The sequence below is a fragment of the Vigna radiata genome, unplaced genomic scaffold (genome assembly GCF_000741045.1).
Source record: "Vigna radiata var. radiata cultivar VC1973A unplaced genomic scaffold, Vradiata_ver6 scaffold_165, whole genome shotgun sequence".
Taxonomy (NCBI): domain Eukaryota; kingdom Viridiplantae; phylum Streptophyta; class Magnoliopsida; order Fabales; family Fabaceae; genus Vigna; species Vigna radiata.
The window spans coordinates 583,433-601,796 of record NW_014542359.1 but is presented as its reverse complement, the minus strand read 5'-3'; the positions used below and the strand labels follow the sequence as shown (position 1 = coordinate 601,796).

General features: G+C 36.9%; 2 protein-coding genes across 3 annotated transcripts in view; both read left to right on the top strand.

The window, feature by feature from the left end:
* The first annotated feature begins 512 nt into the window (after positions 1–512).
* LOC106779662 (protein MEI2-like 3) overlaps positions 513–18,364 on the top strand; it is a 19,708-nt gene continuing 1,856 nt past the window's right edge. The window contains exons 1-13 of one of the 2 annotated variants that reach the window (XM_014667822.2): positions 513–815; positions 2,774–2,838; positions 3,033–3,091; positions 3,176–3,319; positions 3,419–3,885; positions 10,379–10,537; positions 10,623–10,739; positions 10,836–10,987; positions 11,291–11,382; positions 11,486–12,419; positions 12,533–12,617; positions 12,711–12,779; positions 13,030–13,209. In XM_014667822.2, the coding sequence (XP_014523308.1) occupies positions 3,046–3,091; positions 3,176–3,319; positions 3,419–3,885; positions 10,379–10,537; positions 10,623–10,739; positions 10,836–10,987; positions 11,291–11,382; positions 11,486–12,419; positions 12,533–12,617; positions 12,711–12,779; positions 13,030–13,209 (2,445 nt within the window). In that variant the 5' untranslated portion in view covers positions 513–815; positions 2,774–2,838; positions 3,033–3,045. The remainder of the gene's footprint in view (positions 816–2,773; positions 2,839–3,032; positions 3,092–3,175; positions 3,320–3,418; positions 3,886–10,378; positions 10,538–10,622; positions 10,740–10,835; positions 10,988–11,290; positions 11,383–11,485; positions 12,420–12,532; positions 12,618–12,710; positions 12,780–13,029; positions 13,210–18,364) is intronic. The other variant, XM_014667821.2, reaches the window with a different exon arrangement.
* LOC111240830 lies at positions 3,894–10,340 on the top strand. Its single transcript, XM_022776652.1, has 2 exons — positions 3,894–6,639; positions 6,876–10,340. The coding sequence occupies exons 1-2, from the start codon at positions 6,021–6,023 to the stop codon at positions 6,941–6,943; spliced, it is 687 nt and encodes a 228-aa protein (XP_022632373.1). The 5' UTR covers positions 3,894–6,020; the 3' UTR covers positions 6,944–10,340.

Sequence of the window (18,364 nt, the reverse complement as noted above, 5' to 3'; positions counted from 1 at the left end):
TTATTATTATTATTATTATTAAAATTTAATTTAAATATGAAAATGGACAAACTTTATGAAAAAATATACTAAGATATTATGATACATAATTAATGTTGTCTGCTTTTTATAAAAAAAATTATACTCAGTATAATTGTTTTAATTAAGAATATATAAAATCCTGAACAAATATTCCGTATGGCAGTGAACAGTTTTATGACATCTATTTTATATATATATATATATATATATATATATATATATATATATACACTAAATTAGTTAATTTTAATAATTATCTTAAAATTAGATAAATAATTATGTTTGGTAGTGGATATACTAAATTAAACACTGAAATTTTTTTATGCAGTTCTTAAAAATTAAATTGTTTTTAATTATTTATTCTTCCATTTTCTAAGTAAATCATATTTTTCATAGTGTCCAAAAATAAATAAATAATATTTTACAGCAAATTTTACATATATGTTTTTTTTATGATAAAAAGAAGAAGAACACGTTATTAATTTTGATGTGCTTGTCTTTCTTCCCTCCAATCATTTTCCTCTGTGTCTTGTTTTTCTTTCTTTATTTTTTTTCTCTCTCTCCCTCTGATTTTCCGGGAAAATTTCTCTCACTCTTGCTCTCTGGTTTCCCGGCGACAGAGAAGGAAGCAGAAGAGTAGAAGGAAGACATTTCTCTGCTTCTACGGAAACTCTTCCCTTCACTACCTTCCCTTCTTTTCAATTTCCGTGATCATCACAACTATCTCTACTCCTCAATTTCAATCCTCCATGAATCACCTCTAGCCCCTCCTCTCTTTCCTTCTCTTCCATAAGGTACTCTTCTTTTTTTGGTTTGTTGCTCTTTTCGTTCTTTTCCTTTTCCATCTCCTAGTCTAATTCTTTGTTGTAGTTGTTGTTTGCTTAATTCATGCTTTTTCAAGTATTAGGGGTGTGTCAAAATTAGTTTTTTCTTTGAAATTTTTGCCTTTTTTCTCACTTGATCGGGTTTACTGTCAAGTTGGTCTTCCTTGTCTTTGTGAATAAGCTTGAGCTGTTGATGAGTGATAAAGAGCAGTGTTCTTTGATGTGGAGTCTCGGTGGTGATGTTGTGTAATCTGAGTGTAACTATCTGTGCATAAATTTTGGTTTGTGGGTTTTGGTGAAGTTGATTAATTTTCTTGGTTATGTTTAGTTTGGTGTTATTTTTGCTCAAGTTGACCATGTGGTCTTTCTTACCCTGTTGCGAAATGCGTCAGCTATTGAGTGTTCTTTTGTTTGGTTTTGTTTAGTCCTGTTTAAGTTTGTGCTGTTATGGTTGCCGTCTATGATCGAGTTTACTGTGGTTGCTTGTTTGTGTGTGTTGTGCCGTTGGGAAGTACTTTGGTTGTTTGGTGTTCTATGTTTTTGTTTTATTTAATCTATGAAAACTTTCCTTCCTATGATAGAAGAGGATTGTGCTTTTATGTTTACAGAACAAAAGCAACCTGTTTTGATTCTGGTTAGGTCGAAGCTTGAATTTTTCTAATCAAGATTCCTTCTATGTAATTTTGATAATGATTAATCAAATTAGAAAGAGCAATGTATTGGTTGTAAAATGGGCAACTAGCCAGATCGTTGAGTCATATAATCACTTAAGCCTTTGTAGGTAAACTTATATAGGATAATTTACCGAAAAAATAAAAAATAAAAAGGATTTTCTTGTACATAAAAGAAGTTAATAAGAGAAAATTGCTCAGAAATAGCTTATATATAAGTTGATTTTAGTTTACGGAGTTTTCTTTTTCCCCAAGATTGTTTCTGGAAATTTATCCAAATGTAGCCCTGTTCAACAAAAACCAATGATAATCACCTGGCCATATAAATATTATCTTGAGTTACATTGTAAAATGTCTGAATGCCTCCCTCCAGCTCATAAACGATGTCTTGGTTCAAAATTTAACTAGCATCGCAGAGGTATTGCATATTAGCATTTTATTCAGTAGCCAAATTTTTATTGTTGTGCATAATCTGCCCCTCTCACTTTCCGTGTTCACTATTTCTGCCTTTTAAGCTGGATGCAGATTACCAGGATACTTTATTGTAAGAGACATTTACGCCAGATGAACTTTCTTTTTTTGTTTGGTCCACAATCAACATTTGATTTTTAATTAGAATCATGTTGTTTTGCTTTGCATTCCAAGGAGCCTGTTAACAGAGATGTTTCTAGATATGTGTTATTTACTAAGTCAGTTAGTTTGTTACTGAGATTAGTTTCAAAGTGTTCGTGCTCAATTTCAATATGGTTCCTTTGAGTTTTATTGTCATTGCTTAACCTTACTAATTGGTATCTTTGTTAAAATCATGCTCGCTATTCTAAATGGGTGATTGAACAATGTGAGCAGCTTCCCTGTTGATTTTTCCTACTAAGTTGAATTCTGTTACCTAATGAAACGGTTCAGAATGTATATGTTATATCTGTTGAGTGTTAACATCATGTTCTTTACTTTCTGTCTTTTCTAAATTGGTGATTGGGGTTCATAGGGAAGTTCCACTGGTACTGTGCTTTTGTCAAAGTTGAACTCAGCATGTATATTGAAGCACTGGGTTTGGAATAATTGGGTAGTTCACATGACATCAATCATGACTTCTATAATGATGTGTGAGATATCATAGGTTTCGCCCTTGTCCCATTCTCCTAGCATCACACTCTTACTGGGTTGCTCATTTCTATTGTATTGGTCTCATTCTGTGAACTTCATCCATCCAAATTAGATATAAAAATTGTACTGATTCGTACAGTGTCATGTGTATAGTTGTCGGCAATTCAACTTACTATCTTACTCCCGTCCTTGTACTCACTGAGACAAAGTCAAGAAAGGTATAAAACTACATGGAAATCTTTGTTTGTCATTGATGAAACTAAATTATGATGCATTCTTACTTGATTATGGCTGTTTTTCCATTTATGGAACACTCTTCACACAATGTTTATGATGTGTTCAAGTCATTGATTTAAGATATCTGACTTTCTGAATTCTCTTTTTTTCTTGTCACATTTTACAATACTCTTAGAAAGTGACTGAAAATGGACAAAAATTATGGGGATTCTTCATCAGCTCATGCTGCCGCAGGTTCTCATCTTTGTCAGTAATACATAAAACTCTTCTATAGTAGTTATTTTCTTTTTCAAATTAGTTTGTGTGTTGTTTCTGTAGGTTCATCTGAGACTTCCTTGCTTAATGCTCGGAAAAAAGTTGCAAGCAGTGCATGGGGAATACCTCGAGCAACTGATGTGTTCCATGATTCAAGTGATATTAGCTTGTTTTCTAGTTCACTGCCTGTTCTTCCGCATGAAAAGTGTAAGCATGAGATGATTTTCTGGTGTACAGATTGCAATCATTTGAAATATTTATTTAGAATCTCCGCTTATTTTTCTCTTTTTTAATGTTGATATGCAGTAGATTTGACTGATTCTGAAAATTATGGCCAACCAGTTGATGATAACTTGCTAACATTAGAGAAAGTTCAAAAAGATGAGGGACATGATCCTTTTGATGATTTTGAAGCCACTGCAATAGGGAACATGCTTCCTGATGATGAAGAGGAGCTTTTAGCTGGGATTATGGATGATTTTGACCTCAGTAAATTGCCCAGCCAACTGGAGGATTTAGATGAAAATGATCTATTTGTCAATGGAGGAGAATTTGAGATGGATTGTGAACCCCAAGAGAGCCTTAACATTGGCATGTCCAAGATAAGCATGGCAGATGGAGTTGCTTCAAATGGTATAGGTCACTATGCTATCCCAAATGGTGTTGGAACTGTGGCTGGGGAGCATCCCTATGGAGAGCATCCATCAAGGACACTATTTGTTCGAAACATCAACAGTAACGTTGAGGACTCTGAATTACGAACACTATTTGAGGTATTGGACATTTTCCTAGTGCTTCAATAGCATTATATTTGCTTTTAAACTGAATGCTTAATGTATGTTGTAATCACGCTTTTACTTCTTTAATTGCAAAATGCAAACATAAGTATATGAATTAAGATAAATAGTTGAAGCATTTACATCGAGTCAATCCTTCAATAGAGTTATGTCTATATATATAAAGACAACTGTGTTTGGCAATCTTGCTTTTGCATGTTGAATTATTCTTAGTTGGTTTATTTGCTTGGGGAGATTTCTTGCTTAACCTTTCTAAAAGTAACTTTCCAAGTAAACCACTTATATGGTTATTTTAGCGATAATTGTTTTTTGTTTTGAAGTTAAAGAGTTTCCTATTATTCAACCTTATAATCTGGTAGCTTCTCTAAATTTGGCAAGAGTGATGTTTTCCAATTATTTTGTTAAGCTTGAAATTTAGTAAATATGAAGGTTTCTATTTTATAGTGACTAGACTTCTTTTATTAATAGAACCAATGATGTTATTTGTGCATCTAACATGGGTTGGGAAAAAAATATGTAATTCTTCATACATGTTCATGGAAGAGAAAGTGTTTAGAGCAGAGAAAACAAAGTAGCATACTAACCGAAATCTAAAACTACACAGCTGTCAGGTAGTGAAAGGCATAGCTAACTTCAATTATAACAGAATCTTATTATACGATACTCTAACATCAGTTGATGAAATATATACTATTCAGTTTTTTACATTTATTTCCCTTTTCTCTCCATTTTTGGTTTCCCTGATATCTATTAGTAGTATTGAGGTCTATTGATGTTTGCATTTTGGACGAAGTCATGGATTATTAGTTCACATTTTTGCTACAAAATTGGTTTGTAACTGTTTTTCCTGACCGATTATTAGTGTGAATGTCTCTGTGAATATAAATTATTGTGTAAGTAGCATTTTATTCTTAGGCGCTCTGGGCACTATTCTTTCATGTTTAGCCTGAATTCTAAAAGAATAGTATATTTTAGGATAATCTATTGTCACATTTACTTTTACTAATAAAGAGGGAACTAATAATCACTTGATTATTGTATAATGAAACTGGAATGCAAAAAAGAGAATGGTAAGAATGTAGAAAATCTTAAAAGAACCCTAAGTTGTCATTTGCTCTGGTCAGTTAGTGATAAACGTCAAATGGATAGAGGTTATGGATTTTTACTTAAAAGATAAAGAGAGGTATGAGTGTCTTTGAAGAGCCTTGATTTACCTTTTTGTTCTTTATTGACTTTCTGATTGTTTACCGGGTAGAATTGGTGTGACAAAATTCTAGTTGGAACTTGTTGAAATGTAATGTATTTTCTAGTGGGCTTTTTAGAGGTGGCTTTTATAGGAGCCTTCTGTTTTTCCTTTTTATGTTGATCTACTATCCCTTAAACAGGGTATTTATGTGTATTAGGGTTTAGAGGACAGTAATAATAAAAATTTCAGTTTCTCTCCCAACTCTTTAAGTTGGTATCCAGAGCCAGGTTGGTTTTGTTGTCCACTGTGGCTACCACTGCCACTGCTACTATCCGTTGTCCATTGTCGCTGTCTGTCGCTGCTATCCGCTGCCGTCGCCGCCGCTGTCATCTGTCGTCGGAGTTTTTTTTCTTCGGCGAAGTCAACGGTTAGGTGTGCCTTGACGAGCGTGACCCATCCCTAGTGGTTGTTGTTTTGCTGTTCCGTCGACAATTGCTTCGATCTAGGGTTTCTAACCTCAAATCAGTTTTTCCCTCTTTTGTTTTGCATCAAAGTGGCTTCTGGTTTTGGAACACCTTCTCTATCTGCTACCCCTACCATTACTTCTGCAAAACTCAGTTGGAAAAACTATCTATCTTGCTCTTCTTTCGTGGAGTTATGGTTTCTTGGTCAAGGATACCATGATCATCTTGAACAAGATATTTCCACTGTACCCGATGAAGAGAAATCTCAATGGCAGAAGCTTGATTTTCAATTATGCGTTGTCCTAAGGCAATCTGTCGAACAAGAGGTCTTAGAAGTTTTGAGACCTTAGAAGACGTGCTCCTCTTTTTGGAAAAGAGCACAGGATATCTTTGTTAATGATGTGCAACGTCTCTTTGATGCAACTCAAAGAGTGACTTCCCTCAAGCAAGCCAATCATGATATGGTCGCTCACATAGGAAAGGCTCGTGCTGCCGTAGAGGAATTGAAGAATTTCTTTGTGGCCGACTCTTTAGAAGGCATAAACAAGAAGCTTGATAAGTTTTATGTGGTCTTAATTCTAAGAAGTCTACACTCACATTTTGATCATGTTCGTGATCAAATGTTAGCTGGTGATCAAGTCCCATCAATGGACAACCTTGTTACTCAATTTCTTTCGGTACCTTCATTAGTTAAAGACGAAAATTCAATTGATGGTATTGAAACATCAGCTATGGTAGCACTACAAGGAAGAGGAGGAGGCAGAAGCAACCAAGGAGGACGTGGTGGTCATAGTATGCTTCCTCAATGCACATATTGTAAGAAAATAGGCCATACTCGAGAGAAATGTTATGCCTTACATGGATATCCAGACAAAGTTGCTCATGTTTCTAAATTTGATGATCTCGAATCCAAAATTTCAATTGAAGAGTACCAAGAAATTTTGCGGTACAAGTCTAGAAAATCTTCTAATCCTGGCCAGTACTCCTCCATGTCCAATGTGTCAACTGCCTACATATCTCGATCTGTGGAAGGTCACAGTCCATGGATCCTTTACTCAGGTGCCTCAGACCATATCTCTGGTAACATTCCTTCATTTTCTTCCATGTCCTCTCCGAAAATCCCTCATTTTATTACCGTTGCTAATGAATCCAAAGTGGCATCTCAGGGAATTGGCAGAGTTTCCTTATCTCCTTCACTAAATTTAAATTCTGTTTTGTATATTCCTCATTGTCCTTACAATTTAATCTCCTTGAGTCAATTGACTCGTTCCTTAGATTATTCTGTAACCTTTACTGTTAATTCCTTTGTTATATAGGAACATGGTACGGGTTGTTTGATTGGAGAAGGACATCAGTCTCAACGACTTTATTTCTTAAAACATAGCTCTTCAGTTTCCTGTTTTACAACTTCATCTCTAAAGCTTTTGCATGATCCTTTGGGCCATCCAAGTTTGTCCAAGTTGAAGAAGATGGTTCCGAGTCTCAAGAACATTCAAGTCTTAGATTGTGAGTCTTGTCAGTTAGGAAAACATGTTAGATCATCTTATCCTAAAAGGACTAAAATGTGATGTAATTTTCCTTTCTCAACTATTTACTCTAATATTTGGAGACTAAGTCGTGTTATTTTGTTTGGTTTTAATTATTTTGTAACCTTCATTGGTGAATTCTCTCAATGTACTTGGGTTTATTTAATGAAAGAGTGATTTGAACTTTTGTCCATATTTATGTCCTTTTTTAATGAAATTAAGAACCAATTTGGGAAGACAATTAAAATCCTCCGTAGTGATAATGCTAAGAAATATTTTTCTACAACGTTTTCTTCATTCTTATCTTCCCGAGGAATTTTACATCAATCAACATGACCTCACACTCCACAACAAAATGGTATTGCAGAGAGAAAGAATAGACATCTCATTGAAACTGCACGTTTCCTGATGTTGAATACTAATATTCTTGTGCATCACTGGGGCGATGCAGTCCTCACTACTTGTTTTCTAATCAATAGGATGTCTTCTTCCTCTCTTAAGAATAAAATTCCTCACTATCATTTTTCCAAACGACACTCTATACCATGTCTCCCCACGTATATTTGGGTGTACGTGTTTTGTCCATAATGTTTATCCAGGTCTTGATAAGCTCTCTGCAAAACCTATTAAGTGTGTTTTCTTGGGATACTCTCGTCTTCATAAAGGGTATAAATGTTATTCTCCCTCCACTAAGAGATATTGTATGTCTGTTGATGTCACATTCTTTGAGGATACACCTTTTTTCTTGTCCTCCATGGAGGATCGTTCATCTGTTCAACAAATGTTTCCTCTACCATCATGTGATCCCTTGGTTATTCGTGCTTCTGTTCCTCAAACTCAAAATGTGAATAACATTGTTCCCCTACCTTTTTTCATATATCAGCGTCGGAGTCAAACTCAAACTCAGAACCCTAAAGATCCTTAAGACTCAAATCCTCCTCCAACAGATCCCCAGACCATGGATCCTTCATCCTCCTCACCTTTTCTTGACTCAGATGATAATTTGCCCATTGTACTTCAGAAAGGTATTCGCTCTACTTGTAATCCATATCCTATTTATAATTTTTTCAGTTATCATTGTTTGTCTCCTCCCTATTTCTCTTTTGTTTCCTCCTTATTCTCCCTTAAGATTGCTAATAATATTCATGAGGCACTTGATCATCCTGGATGGCGACAAACCATGGTTGATGAAATGTCGGCACTTGACCACAATGGTACTTGGGACCTTGTCCCTCTTCCTCCTGGTAAGAAGCTTGTTGGTTGTAGATGGGTTTATGCTATTAAAGTTGGTCTTATTGGTGAAAATGATCGTCTCAAAGCTCGTCTAGTAGCTAAGGGATATACTCAAGTTTATGGCCTTGACTATTGTGATACTTTTTCTCCTGTGGCTAAAACCAGTGCGGTTTGTATTTTGCTTGCTATGGCTGCCATTCGTCAGTGGCCAGTTTACTAGTTGGACATTTTCTTCATGGTGATCTAGAAGAGGAGATATACATGGAGCAACCTCCTGAGTTTGTTGTTGCTCAAGGGGAGTCTGGGTTAGTTTGTAAATTATGTCGTTCCCTCTATGGCTTGAAGCAATCACCTCGAGCTTGGTTTGATAAATTTAGTCAGGTTGTGCAAAATTTTGGATTGAAACGATGTGAGGCGGTCATTTAGTGTTTTGTGATCATTCTTCTCCTGACAAATGTGTTTATCTCATGGTGTATGTTGATGATATTGTTATTACAGGGAATGATCTCACTAGAATTACTCAATTAAAGAATTATTTGTGCAACCACTTTCAGACTAAAGATCTGGGCCGTCTAAAATATTTTCTCGGTATTGAAGTGGCACAGTCAAAAGAGGGTGTCATCATTTCACAAAGGAAATATGCTCTTGATATTTTAAAGAAAACAGACCTGACAAATTGCAAGCCCATTGGTAGTCCTATGGACTCAAATCAAAAGTTGATAGGTTTCTCGTCAAGAAACCGTATCTTCCACTCACTCAACACACTAACAGAGTAAAGAAAACTGATGAATAACCTCGGGTTTATTGCTCAACAAGAAAGAATACAAGAAAGGGAACAAAAATGGGAGCCTAATCTCCCTCCAACAAGACTCAAAGTCTGTTCAGAACATACAAACTGTCAAAAAGTCCCCCTCCAATACTCAACTCACCTATTTATACAAACTAACATTCCCACCACTCCTAACTGTTAACACAGTTAGGCCAACTAACCAACTAACTGCCTCTAACTGTTTAATCACAGTTATCTAACCTCTCCTCTTCCTTACATACACCTTCAACTTCTTATCAAAAGTTAATGAGAGATCAAGGTGAACCTTTCTCAGACCCATAGAGATATAGAAGACTGGTTGGAAAACTCATCTATCTTACAATAACAAGACCTGATCTTTCTTATCCAGTGGGAGTTATGAGTCAATTTATGCAAAATCCACATGTTGACCATTGGAATGCGGTGATTTGCATTCTCAGATACGTAAAAGGAAACCCAGGACAGGGATTATAGTATGAGAACAAGGGAAGCACTCAGATCGAAGGATATTGTGATGTAGATTGGGATGGTTGTCCAATTGATCGAAGATTTACTACAGGATATTGTGTTTTACTTGGAGGGAACCTTGTATCTTGGAAAAGTAAGAAACAAAGTGTTGTTTCTTGATCTAGTGCTGAAGTTGAATTCCGATCTATGGCTTTAACTATATGCGAACTTGTGTGGATTAGACAACTTCTTCAAGAATTGAAATTTTGTGACCGTTGAAACTGTACTTTGACAACCAAGCAGCCCTTCATATTGCCTTCAATCCAGTGTTTTATGAGAGAACAAAACACATAGAAATTGATTGTCATTTTATTAGAGAGAAGTTGTTGTCCAAGGAACTTATTACTGAGTTTGTCAACTCCAATGAACAACTCGGAGACATTCTGACCAAATCTCTAAGGGAGCCTAGAATTCAATATATATGTTCCAAGCTTGGTGCATATGATCTATATGCTCCAGCTTAAGGAAGAGTGTTGAAATGTAATGTATTTTCTAGTGGGCTTTTTTAGGAGCCTTCTGTTTTTCATTTTTATGTTGATCTACTATTCCTTAAATAGGGTATTATGTGTATTAGGGTTTAGAGGACAGTAATAATAAAAATTTCAGTTTCTCTCTCAACTCTTTAAGTGAACTTAAATAGAGTTTTTTTTTTTATCCATTCTCCATTAATGTACAACTTGAAAAATCATTTTAAGCCTTTTCTTATCTATTATTTTTTTTTTTTTGTTTCCTTTTTATTTGATAGCAATATGGGGATATCAGAACTTTGTACACAGCATGCAAACATAGAGGCTTTGTGATGATATCATACTACGACATTCGAGCTGCTCGCACTGCCATGCGTGCTTTACAAAACAAACCCTTGAGACGTAGAAAACTTGATATTCATTTTTCCATTCCGAAGGTTTGGCTTTTGTGGCATTACTTGATAACTTGTTCTTTTTTATGTTGCCTTCTGAGTTATTTCATCCTTCTTCTGCTTGTTTCAGGATAACCCTTCAGAAAAAGATATAAATCAAGGAACCCTTGTAGTGTTCAATTTAGACCCATCAGTCTCAAATGATGACCTTCGGCAAATATTTGGGGCTTATGGCGAGGTCAAGGAGGTAAAATCTGTTTATTTGTTCATCTCATTTTCGTTTGCCACCACTTAATTTTTATATAGTGCTTGGAGTAGTTGTAATTTTGTGTTCCAATTTCAGATCAGGGAAACACCGCATAAGAGGCACCACAAATTTATTGAATTTTATGATGTTAGAGCAGCAGAGGCAGCTCTTAAAGCATTAAATCGAAGTGACATTGCTGGGAAACGCATAAAGCTTGAACCCAGCCGCCCTGGTGGAGCACGTAGAAAGTAAGTTTGATTTTATCCTTGTTTGGCATATCATATTTGCTACATAAATAATTTTTCTCCCTTGACCTCATTTAATGACATACTAGAAAGTTTTGAGAATAGAGGTATACCCAGGAATATCTATCCATTATATATTTCCTTTAAAACTTTGTTATCCTAAAGTGATATTATAAATATCCCGTTTGTATAAATAAATTTCAGTTTCAATATCCCATTATGTCATATTTCCTTCTGCCACTGACAAAGTTATTATCTATGTAATTAAACCTATAAGTAAACTAGTGATGCATTTTCTCGTGTTAGCTTGATGCAACAACTGAGTCAAGAACTGGAACAAGATGAAGTTCGAACTTTTAGACATCAGGTGGGTTCACCTGTGGCCAATTCTCCTCCTGGTAAAGATCTCTTAAATCCAATCATTTTTCTGATTCCAATTCTAGTTTATCGTTTTAGAAGGGTATTTTCGGTTTGATAAATTAGTTATCAATTTTCTCTCAGGTAGCTGGGCACAATTTGGAAGTCCAGTTGAACATAATCCATTAGGTTCTTTTAGCAAGTCCCCTGGTTTGGGTCATGCCAGTCCCATTAATACCACCAACCATTTGTCTGGATTGGCGGCAATTCTTTCCCCACATGCTGCAACCTCTCCCAAGATTGCACCAATTGGCAAGGACCCTGGAAGGACTGCAAATCAGCTGTTTGCAAACTCCGGATCAACACAAGGAGCAGCTTTTCAGCATTCTATGTCCTTTCCTGAACAAAATGCAAATGCAAGTCCTAGGCCTATATCTAATTTTGGTGAATCAAATTCAGGTGCATCAAGTATTGGAACATTGTCTGGTCCTCAATTTCTTTGGGGAAGTCCAACTCCTTACTCTGAGCATTCAAACACTTCATGGTCTTCATCTTCTGTGGGGCTTCCATTTACGTCTGGAGTCCAAAGGCAGGGTTTTCCATATACTAGTCATCGAAGTCCTTTTCTTGGCTCCCATTCCCATCATCACGTTGGATCTGCTCCATCAGGCCTTCCACTTGATAGGCATTTTAGCTATTTCCCCGAGTCACCAGAAGCTTCTCTCATGAGCCCTGTTGCGTTTGGGAATTTAAATCAAAGTGAAGGAAATTTTATGATGAACATGGGTGGTCATGCCTCCATAGGAGCTGGTCTGCCAGGAAATACTGCTGAAATTAGTTCTCCTAATTTCAGAATGATGTCGCTGCCTAGGCCTGGTTCCTTGTTTCATGGAAATAGTTCGTATACTGTACAAGGAGCAACTAACATTGATTTATTAGCCGGACGTGGACAAAGTAGACGACCTGACAATGCTGGGAACCAAATGGACAGTAAGAAATTGTACCAGCTTGATCTAGACAAAATTGTCAGTGGTGAAGATGCAAGAACTACTTTAATGATTAAAAACATTCCTAACAAGTAAGAACAACTAAACAAGTATCCTAGTGATGTGATTAACATACCAACAATTTAACAAGGATGGTAATTGGTGAATTTCTTGATGACTTTGTGCTGTTGTGGTTGGTTTTAAGGTATACCTCAAAGATGCTGCTTGCTGCAATTGATGAGAGTCACCGGGGTACTTATGACTTTCTGTACTTGCCAATTGACTTTAAGGTATACACATCGTACATATGTTTTTTATTAAGGTTGGGGGATTTCTCATCCCAGAACGACGTATTTCTTCTTAATGCCTATATTTGCCTGCAGAATAAGTGTAACGTGGGTTATGCTTTTATCAACATGGTGTCTCCTTCACACATCATCCCCTTCTATAAGGTTTGAATTCTATACATTTTTACGTCTGAGGTATTCTGTTACTATTTTAAAATTCTCATCTGGTTTTTAAGATAAAGACTCCTTAATATGACATCGTATGGAACTATCCAATTTCCCTAATTTTATAGGTAAATTTTAATATAAGATTAAAAGTGTTTTATTGATAGTTTCTGGTAATTTGCAAGTGTTGAAACATGTCCTGGTCTGGAGAAGTATACTGCTAAGAAGTTTGTCACGAAAATTTATGTAGGCCTTCAATGGGAAAAAGTGGGAGAAGTTCAACAGTGAAAAGGTTGCTTCACTGGCATATGCACGGATACAAGGAAAAGCTGCACTTGTGATGCATTTCCAGAATTCAAGCTTAATGAATGAGGACAAACGATGCCGGCCAATTCTCTTTCATTCAGAGGGCCAGGATACTAGTGACCAGGTAATGTGATTACTATCAATTGCAATTGCAAGATTGCTGCGTGAGCACGTTGGTTCTGAGCTTAGATGTCATGCAAATCATAAAAATTATTAGTGGATTGGAATTCATGATTTATACATTTTCACCTTCAATTTTAGTTACAACAGTTAGGATGAATCATCAGACTAGGTCAAATATCAAGGATTGATATAATTTTTGTTTCATGAAATTGTGCTTAGCTAGCATAAAGTTGTGTTTCTGTGTAGAGACTAAAATATCATAATGTGATTGTAAGCCTGACATCAGTGTTTCTCAAATTTAACTGTAAGACAATAATACTGCAAAAGTGGGGCAGACCTCAAGCTTCATGAACTCAATAACAGTTCACCAAACCATAGGTTGTACGGGGAACTTGAAGTGAAGTGGTTATTTTTTATTTAAGTTCTGGACTTATCTTGGAGAAGGGAATTTTATGTTGGACCAGTTGATGACTCCCATATTGTTGGAAGTTTGAACTTGTGCGTCATACCAAGTTCCTAGTGATATTATCAGAGTTTATTGTTTTCTTATCAATTTTGAAGTATCAAGTTAGAGTTGTTCTACCATTTTCATGTCAAATGTGAAGGTATCAAGTTAGAGGTGTGTTAGGATATTTATCCTATTTATCATGATTATATTGTGTGTAAGGTTACTCTAATTATCATGATTATATTGTGTCTAGGGTTACTCTAATTATTATGATTATATTGTGTCTAGGATTACTCTAATTATCATGATTATATTGCGTCTGGGGTTATCCTAATTATCATGTACTCTTATATCAATTTATTCTTATAAATAGAAGATTATGAGAGGGATCAATTAAGTCCTCTAGAATTATTTTACAGTTTAATTCTCAAGTTGGTATCAGAGCGGGTCAATCCCGCTCTACTTTTGGTCTCGTAACATTTGTCCGGCGCCATAGTTCGGCGCCCGCCGTCGCTCGCCGCCGGCCACCGTCCGCTGCCAGCCACCGTCACAATTTCGTCCGTCTAAACACTTAGGATTTTCTTGTTTCTCACCAGTATGATTTGTCATCTACAGAGATGGCGTCTGGTAGTACTCTTTCCTTCTTCGGAAGTCCATCAATTACCTCCGTGAAGCTTAATGGAAAAAATTATCTATCATGGTCTGTTGTCGTTGAAACGTGGTTCCTTGGCCAAGGGCTTTGTGACCACCTTGAGTGAGATGGAAGCCATGTGCCTACTAAAAAAGCTTATCAGTGGAAACAAGTAGATTTCCAGTTGTGTGCCCTATTATGGCAATCAGTGGAACTCAACCTTCTTATATCTCTCAGGGCTTTCAAAACTTGTCACTCCTTTTGGAAGAAAGCTCAAAGCATTTATGCCAACAAAATTCAATGTCTCTATGACACTGCGAACAAGCTTGCATTTCTTAAAATGGTAGACCATAATATGGTGTCCTTCATGGCTGAAGCCCAATCTGTCATCGAAGAACTCAGGATGTTTTTGGAAGCGGACCCATTAGAAGATATAAAAAAGAAACTAGACAAATATTGCATGGTGTTGATCCTTCGTGCCCTACATCCCGATTTTGATCATCGCAAAGATCAACTTCTGACTAGTCATGAGGTCCCCTCCATGGAAACATTGACCACTCGCCTTCTGCGTGTCCTAGTACCTCAAACTCAGGATGTGCATGAACTAGTGGAACCATCTGTCATGGTTGCCACACGAGGAAGAGGAGGATGTGGCACTAGAGGAGGAGGGCGATGAGGTCGGGGACGTCCTCAATGCACATATTGTAAAAGGATGGGTCACACTCGAGAATTGCAATTCCTTACATGGTTTCCCTTCCAAGACTGTCAATATTTTAAAGACTGAAACTTCCACTCCGAAGACTGAAACTTCCACTTCTAAGTTCACCGAGGATGAATATCAAGAGTATTTAAGGTTAAAGTCCAACAGCTTGGAAGAACCATCTCAATCTCCCAGTACATCTATAGCCTGCATTTCCCAATCCATGGAAGGTCAAAATTCATGGGTAATTGACTCAGGTGCTTCTGATCACATTTCTGGTAATACCTCTTTGTTCCCATCTATTTCTTTTCGAGAAAAATCTCATTTCATAACCCTTGCAAATGGATCTAAAACTTCCTCCAGAGGAGTCGATCATGTTTCCTTGTCACCCTCCCTCAATCTCAATTCTCTCTTTTTTGTCCCTAATTGTCCTTTTAATTTAATTTTCCTAAGCCAGTTGACCAAAATGTTAAATTGTTCAATAACCTTTGATCATAAATCTTTTGTTATACAGGAGCGTGGTTCGGGGAGACTGATTGGAGAAGGATATGAAGCTGGCGGATTATACCATCATGGATCTCGTCCAAGGGTGTCTTGTGTTGTTGCTCCTAATCCTAAAGTGCTACATGATCAACTTGGTCATCCTCATTTGTCCAAATTAAAAAAGATGTGTCCTGAACTTAGTGGTCTCCAAACCTTAGAATGTGAGTCATGTAAATTAGGAAAACATGTTAGATCTTCCTTTCCTAAAAGGTCTCAATCAATATGTAATTCTAGTTTTTCCACCATCAATTCTGATATATGGGGACCTGGTTGTATCTCTTCGTTTGGTTTTAGATATTTTGTTACCTTTATTGATGAATATTCAAGATGTACTTGGATTTATCTTATGAAAAATTGTTAGATATCTATACATCTTTTTTGAATGAAATCAAGAATGAATTTGGTCAAGTAATCAAAATATTAAGAAGTGATAATGTAAAAGAGTATTTATCATCCTCCTTTTCTGCGATCTTGAGTTCCCATGGTATCTTACATTAGTCTACTTGTCCTCATACACCATAGCAAAATGGTATAGCAGAACAAAAAAATAGACACTTGGTTGAAACTGCTCGTACCCTTTTGCTTGGTGCCCATATTCCTGTCCATCACTGGGGAGATGCCATCTTAACTGCATGTTATCTTATTAATAGGATGCCCTCCTCCTCTCTTGATAATAAAGTCCCTTTCTCCATTCTGTTTCCTAATGATCCTCTCTTTCATACATCTTCCCGAGTGTTTGGTTGTGTATGTTTTGTTCATGACATGTCTCCAGGTCTAGACAAACTCTCTGCTCGCGCTCTCAAATGTGTCTTCTTAGGCTATTCTTGACTTCAAAAAGGATATCGGTCTTACTCTCCTGAAACTAAGAAGTATTACATGTCTGCCAATGTCACATTCTTTGAAGAGACTCCTTACTTCTCTCCATCCGTTTAGGATGTTTCTATCCTCCAACAGGTCCTTCCTATTCCGATGGCTGAGTCAAATAGCTCCACTGTCTTTGTCATTCCAAGTTTTAATCACCATCCTCCTGCACCCGTTTCTCCACATACTGACATCATCCCACACAGGGCCCAAATGGATAGTCCACCTCCCCAAGACAATGGTGAATCTCCTACCTTATATTCTTCTCCCTCGTCGCCTCCTCCCACGCCTCCTGGTGAAAATGATTCAACATGGCCTATTGCCCTCAGAATACTCGTTCCACTCAAAACCCTCATCCCATTTATAACTTTCTTACCTATCATCGATTGTCGCCCTCCTATTTTTCTCTTTTATCCTTAGTTTCCTCTGTTGTTATACCTAAGAATGTGAAGGAAGCACTTGATCATCCTGGATGGCGACAAACTATCATTGTAGAAATGCAAGCTCTTGACCACAGTAATACTTGGGAGCTGGTGCCCTTCCCTCGGGCAAAAAGGCAGTTGGTTGCCGATGGGTGTATGTAGTTAAAGTCGGCCCTGATGGTGAAATTGATCGGCTCAAAGCTCGGCTTGTTGCAAAAGGTTACACTCAGGTTTATGGTCTTGATTATTGTGACACTTTCTCTCCTGTAGCCAAGATGACTATTATTCGCCTCTTCTTTGCCATGGCAACCATTCGTCACTGGCCACTTCATCAATTGGATATCATAAATGCCTTCCTACATGTTGATCTCGAGGAAGAAGTTTATATGGAGCAACCTCCTGGGTTTGTTGCTCAGGGGGAGTCTGATATGGTATGCAAACTGCATCGATCTCTATACGGCCTCAGGCAATCACCACGTGTTTGGTTTGGAAAGTTTAGCTCCATTGTTCAAAAATTTTGGCTAAAAACTCAGTGAAGCAGACCATTCGGTTTTTTCCTGTCATTCTTCTCTTGGGAAATGTGTTTATTGGGAAATGTGTTTACTTAATAGTATATGTTGATGATATTGTCATTACAGAAAATGATGTTGTTGGAATATCTCAACTGAAAGAGTACTTGTGTAGATATTTTCAAACCAAGGATCTTGAAAGTCTCAAATACTTCTTAGGCATTGAAGTAGCGCAATCAAAAGATGAAGTTGTAATCTCCCAAAGGAAGTATGCTCTTGATATATTATAAGAAACAAGCATGATTGATTGCAAACAGATAGACAACCCCATGGACCCAAACCAGAAATTAAAGATAGAAGAAGGTGAATTATTCTCCAATCCAGAGAGGTATAGGAGGCTGGTTGGAAAAATGATTTATCTCACTATTACAAGGCCAGATCTATCCTTTGCAGTTGGAGTGTTTAGTCAGTTCATGCAGGTCTCATGTGTTGATCATTGGAATGCTCTCATTCACATTCTAAGGTATGTCAAAAAGGCTCCCGGGCAAGGATTGTTATATGAAGATAAAGGAAGCATTCAGGTCTCTGGATATTGTGATGCAAGTTTGCCTATTGATAGACGGTCTACTACAAGATATTGTGTTTTTCTGAGAGGAAACATTATTTCATGGAAAAGTAAGAAACTGAATGTAGTAGCTCGATCAACAGCGGAAGCCGAGTATAGGGCAATGGCGTCACTAACATGTGAACTTATATGGGTGAAACAATTCCTTCAATTGCTTAAATTTTGTGACATCCTTACTATGAAGATGTATTGCGACAATCAAGCTGCTCTCCACATTGCATCAAATCCAGTGTTTCACAAGAGGACTAAACATATAGATATTGATTGTCATTTTGTTCGTGAAAAGTTGTTGACTAAAGAAATATGTATTAAGTTTATTGGGTCAAACGATCAACTCGCAGATGTATTGACTAAGTCATAAAGGGATCCTCGGATTGAGTTTATTTGTTCCAAGCTTGGTACATACAATTTGTATGC

What these genes read in the sequence shown, in the direction of transcription:
- LOC111240830 (XM_022776652.1), top strand. Translation starts at nt 6,021, where the DNA reads ATGGTCGCTCACATAGGAAAGGCTCGTGCTGCCGTAGAGGAATTGAAG. An exon ending in TGCCTCAGACCATATCTCTG is followed by an intron (nt 6,640 to 6,875) that starts GTAACATTCCTT and finishes TTTGTTATATAG; the next exon opens with GAACATGGTACGGGTTGTTT.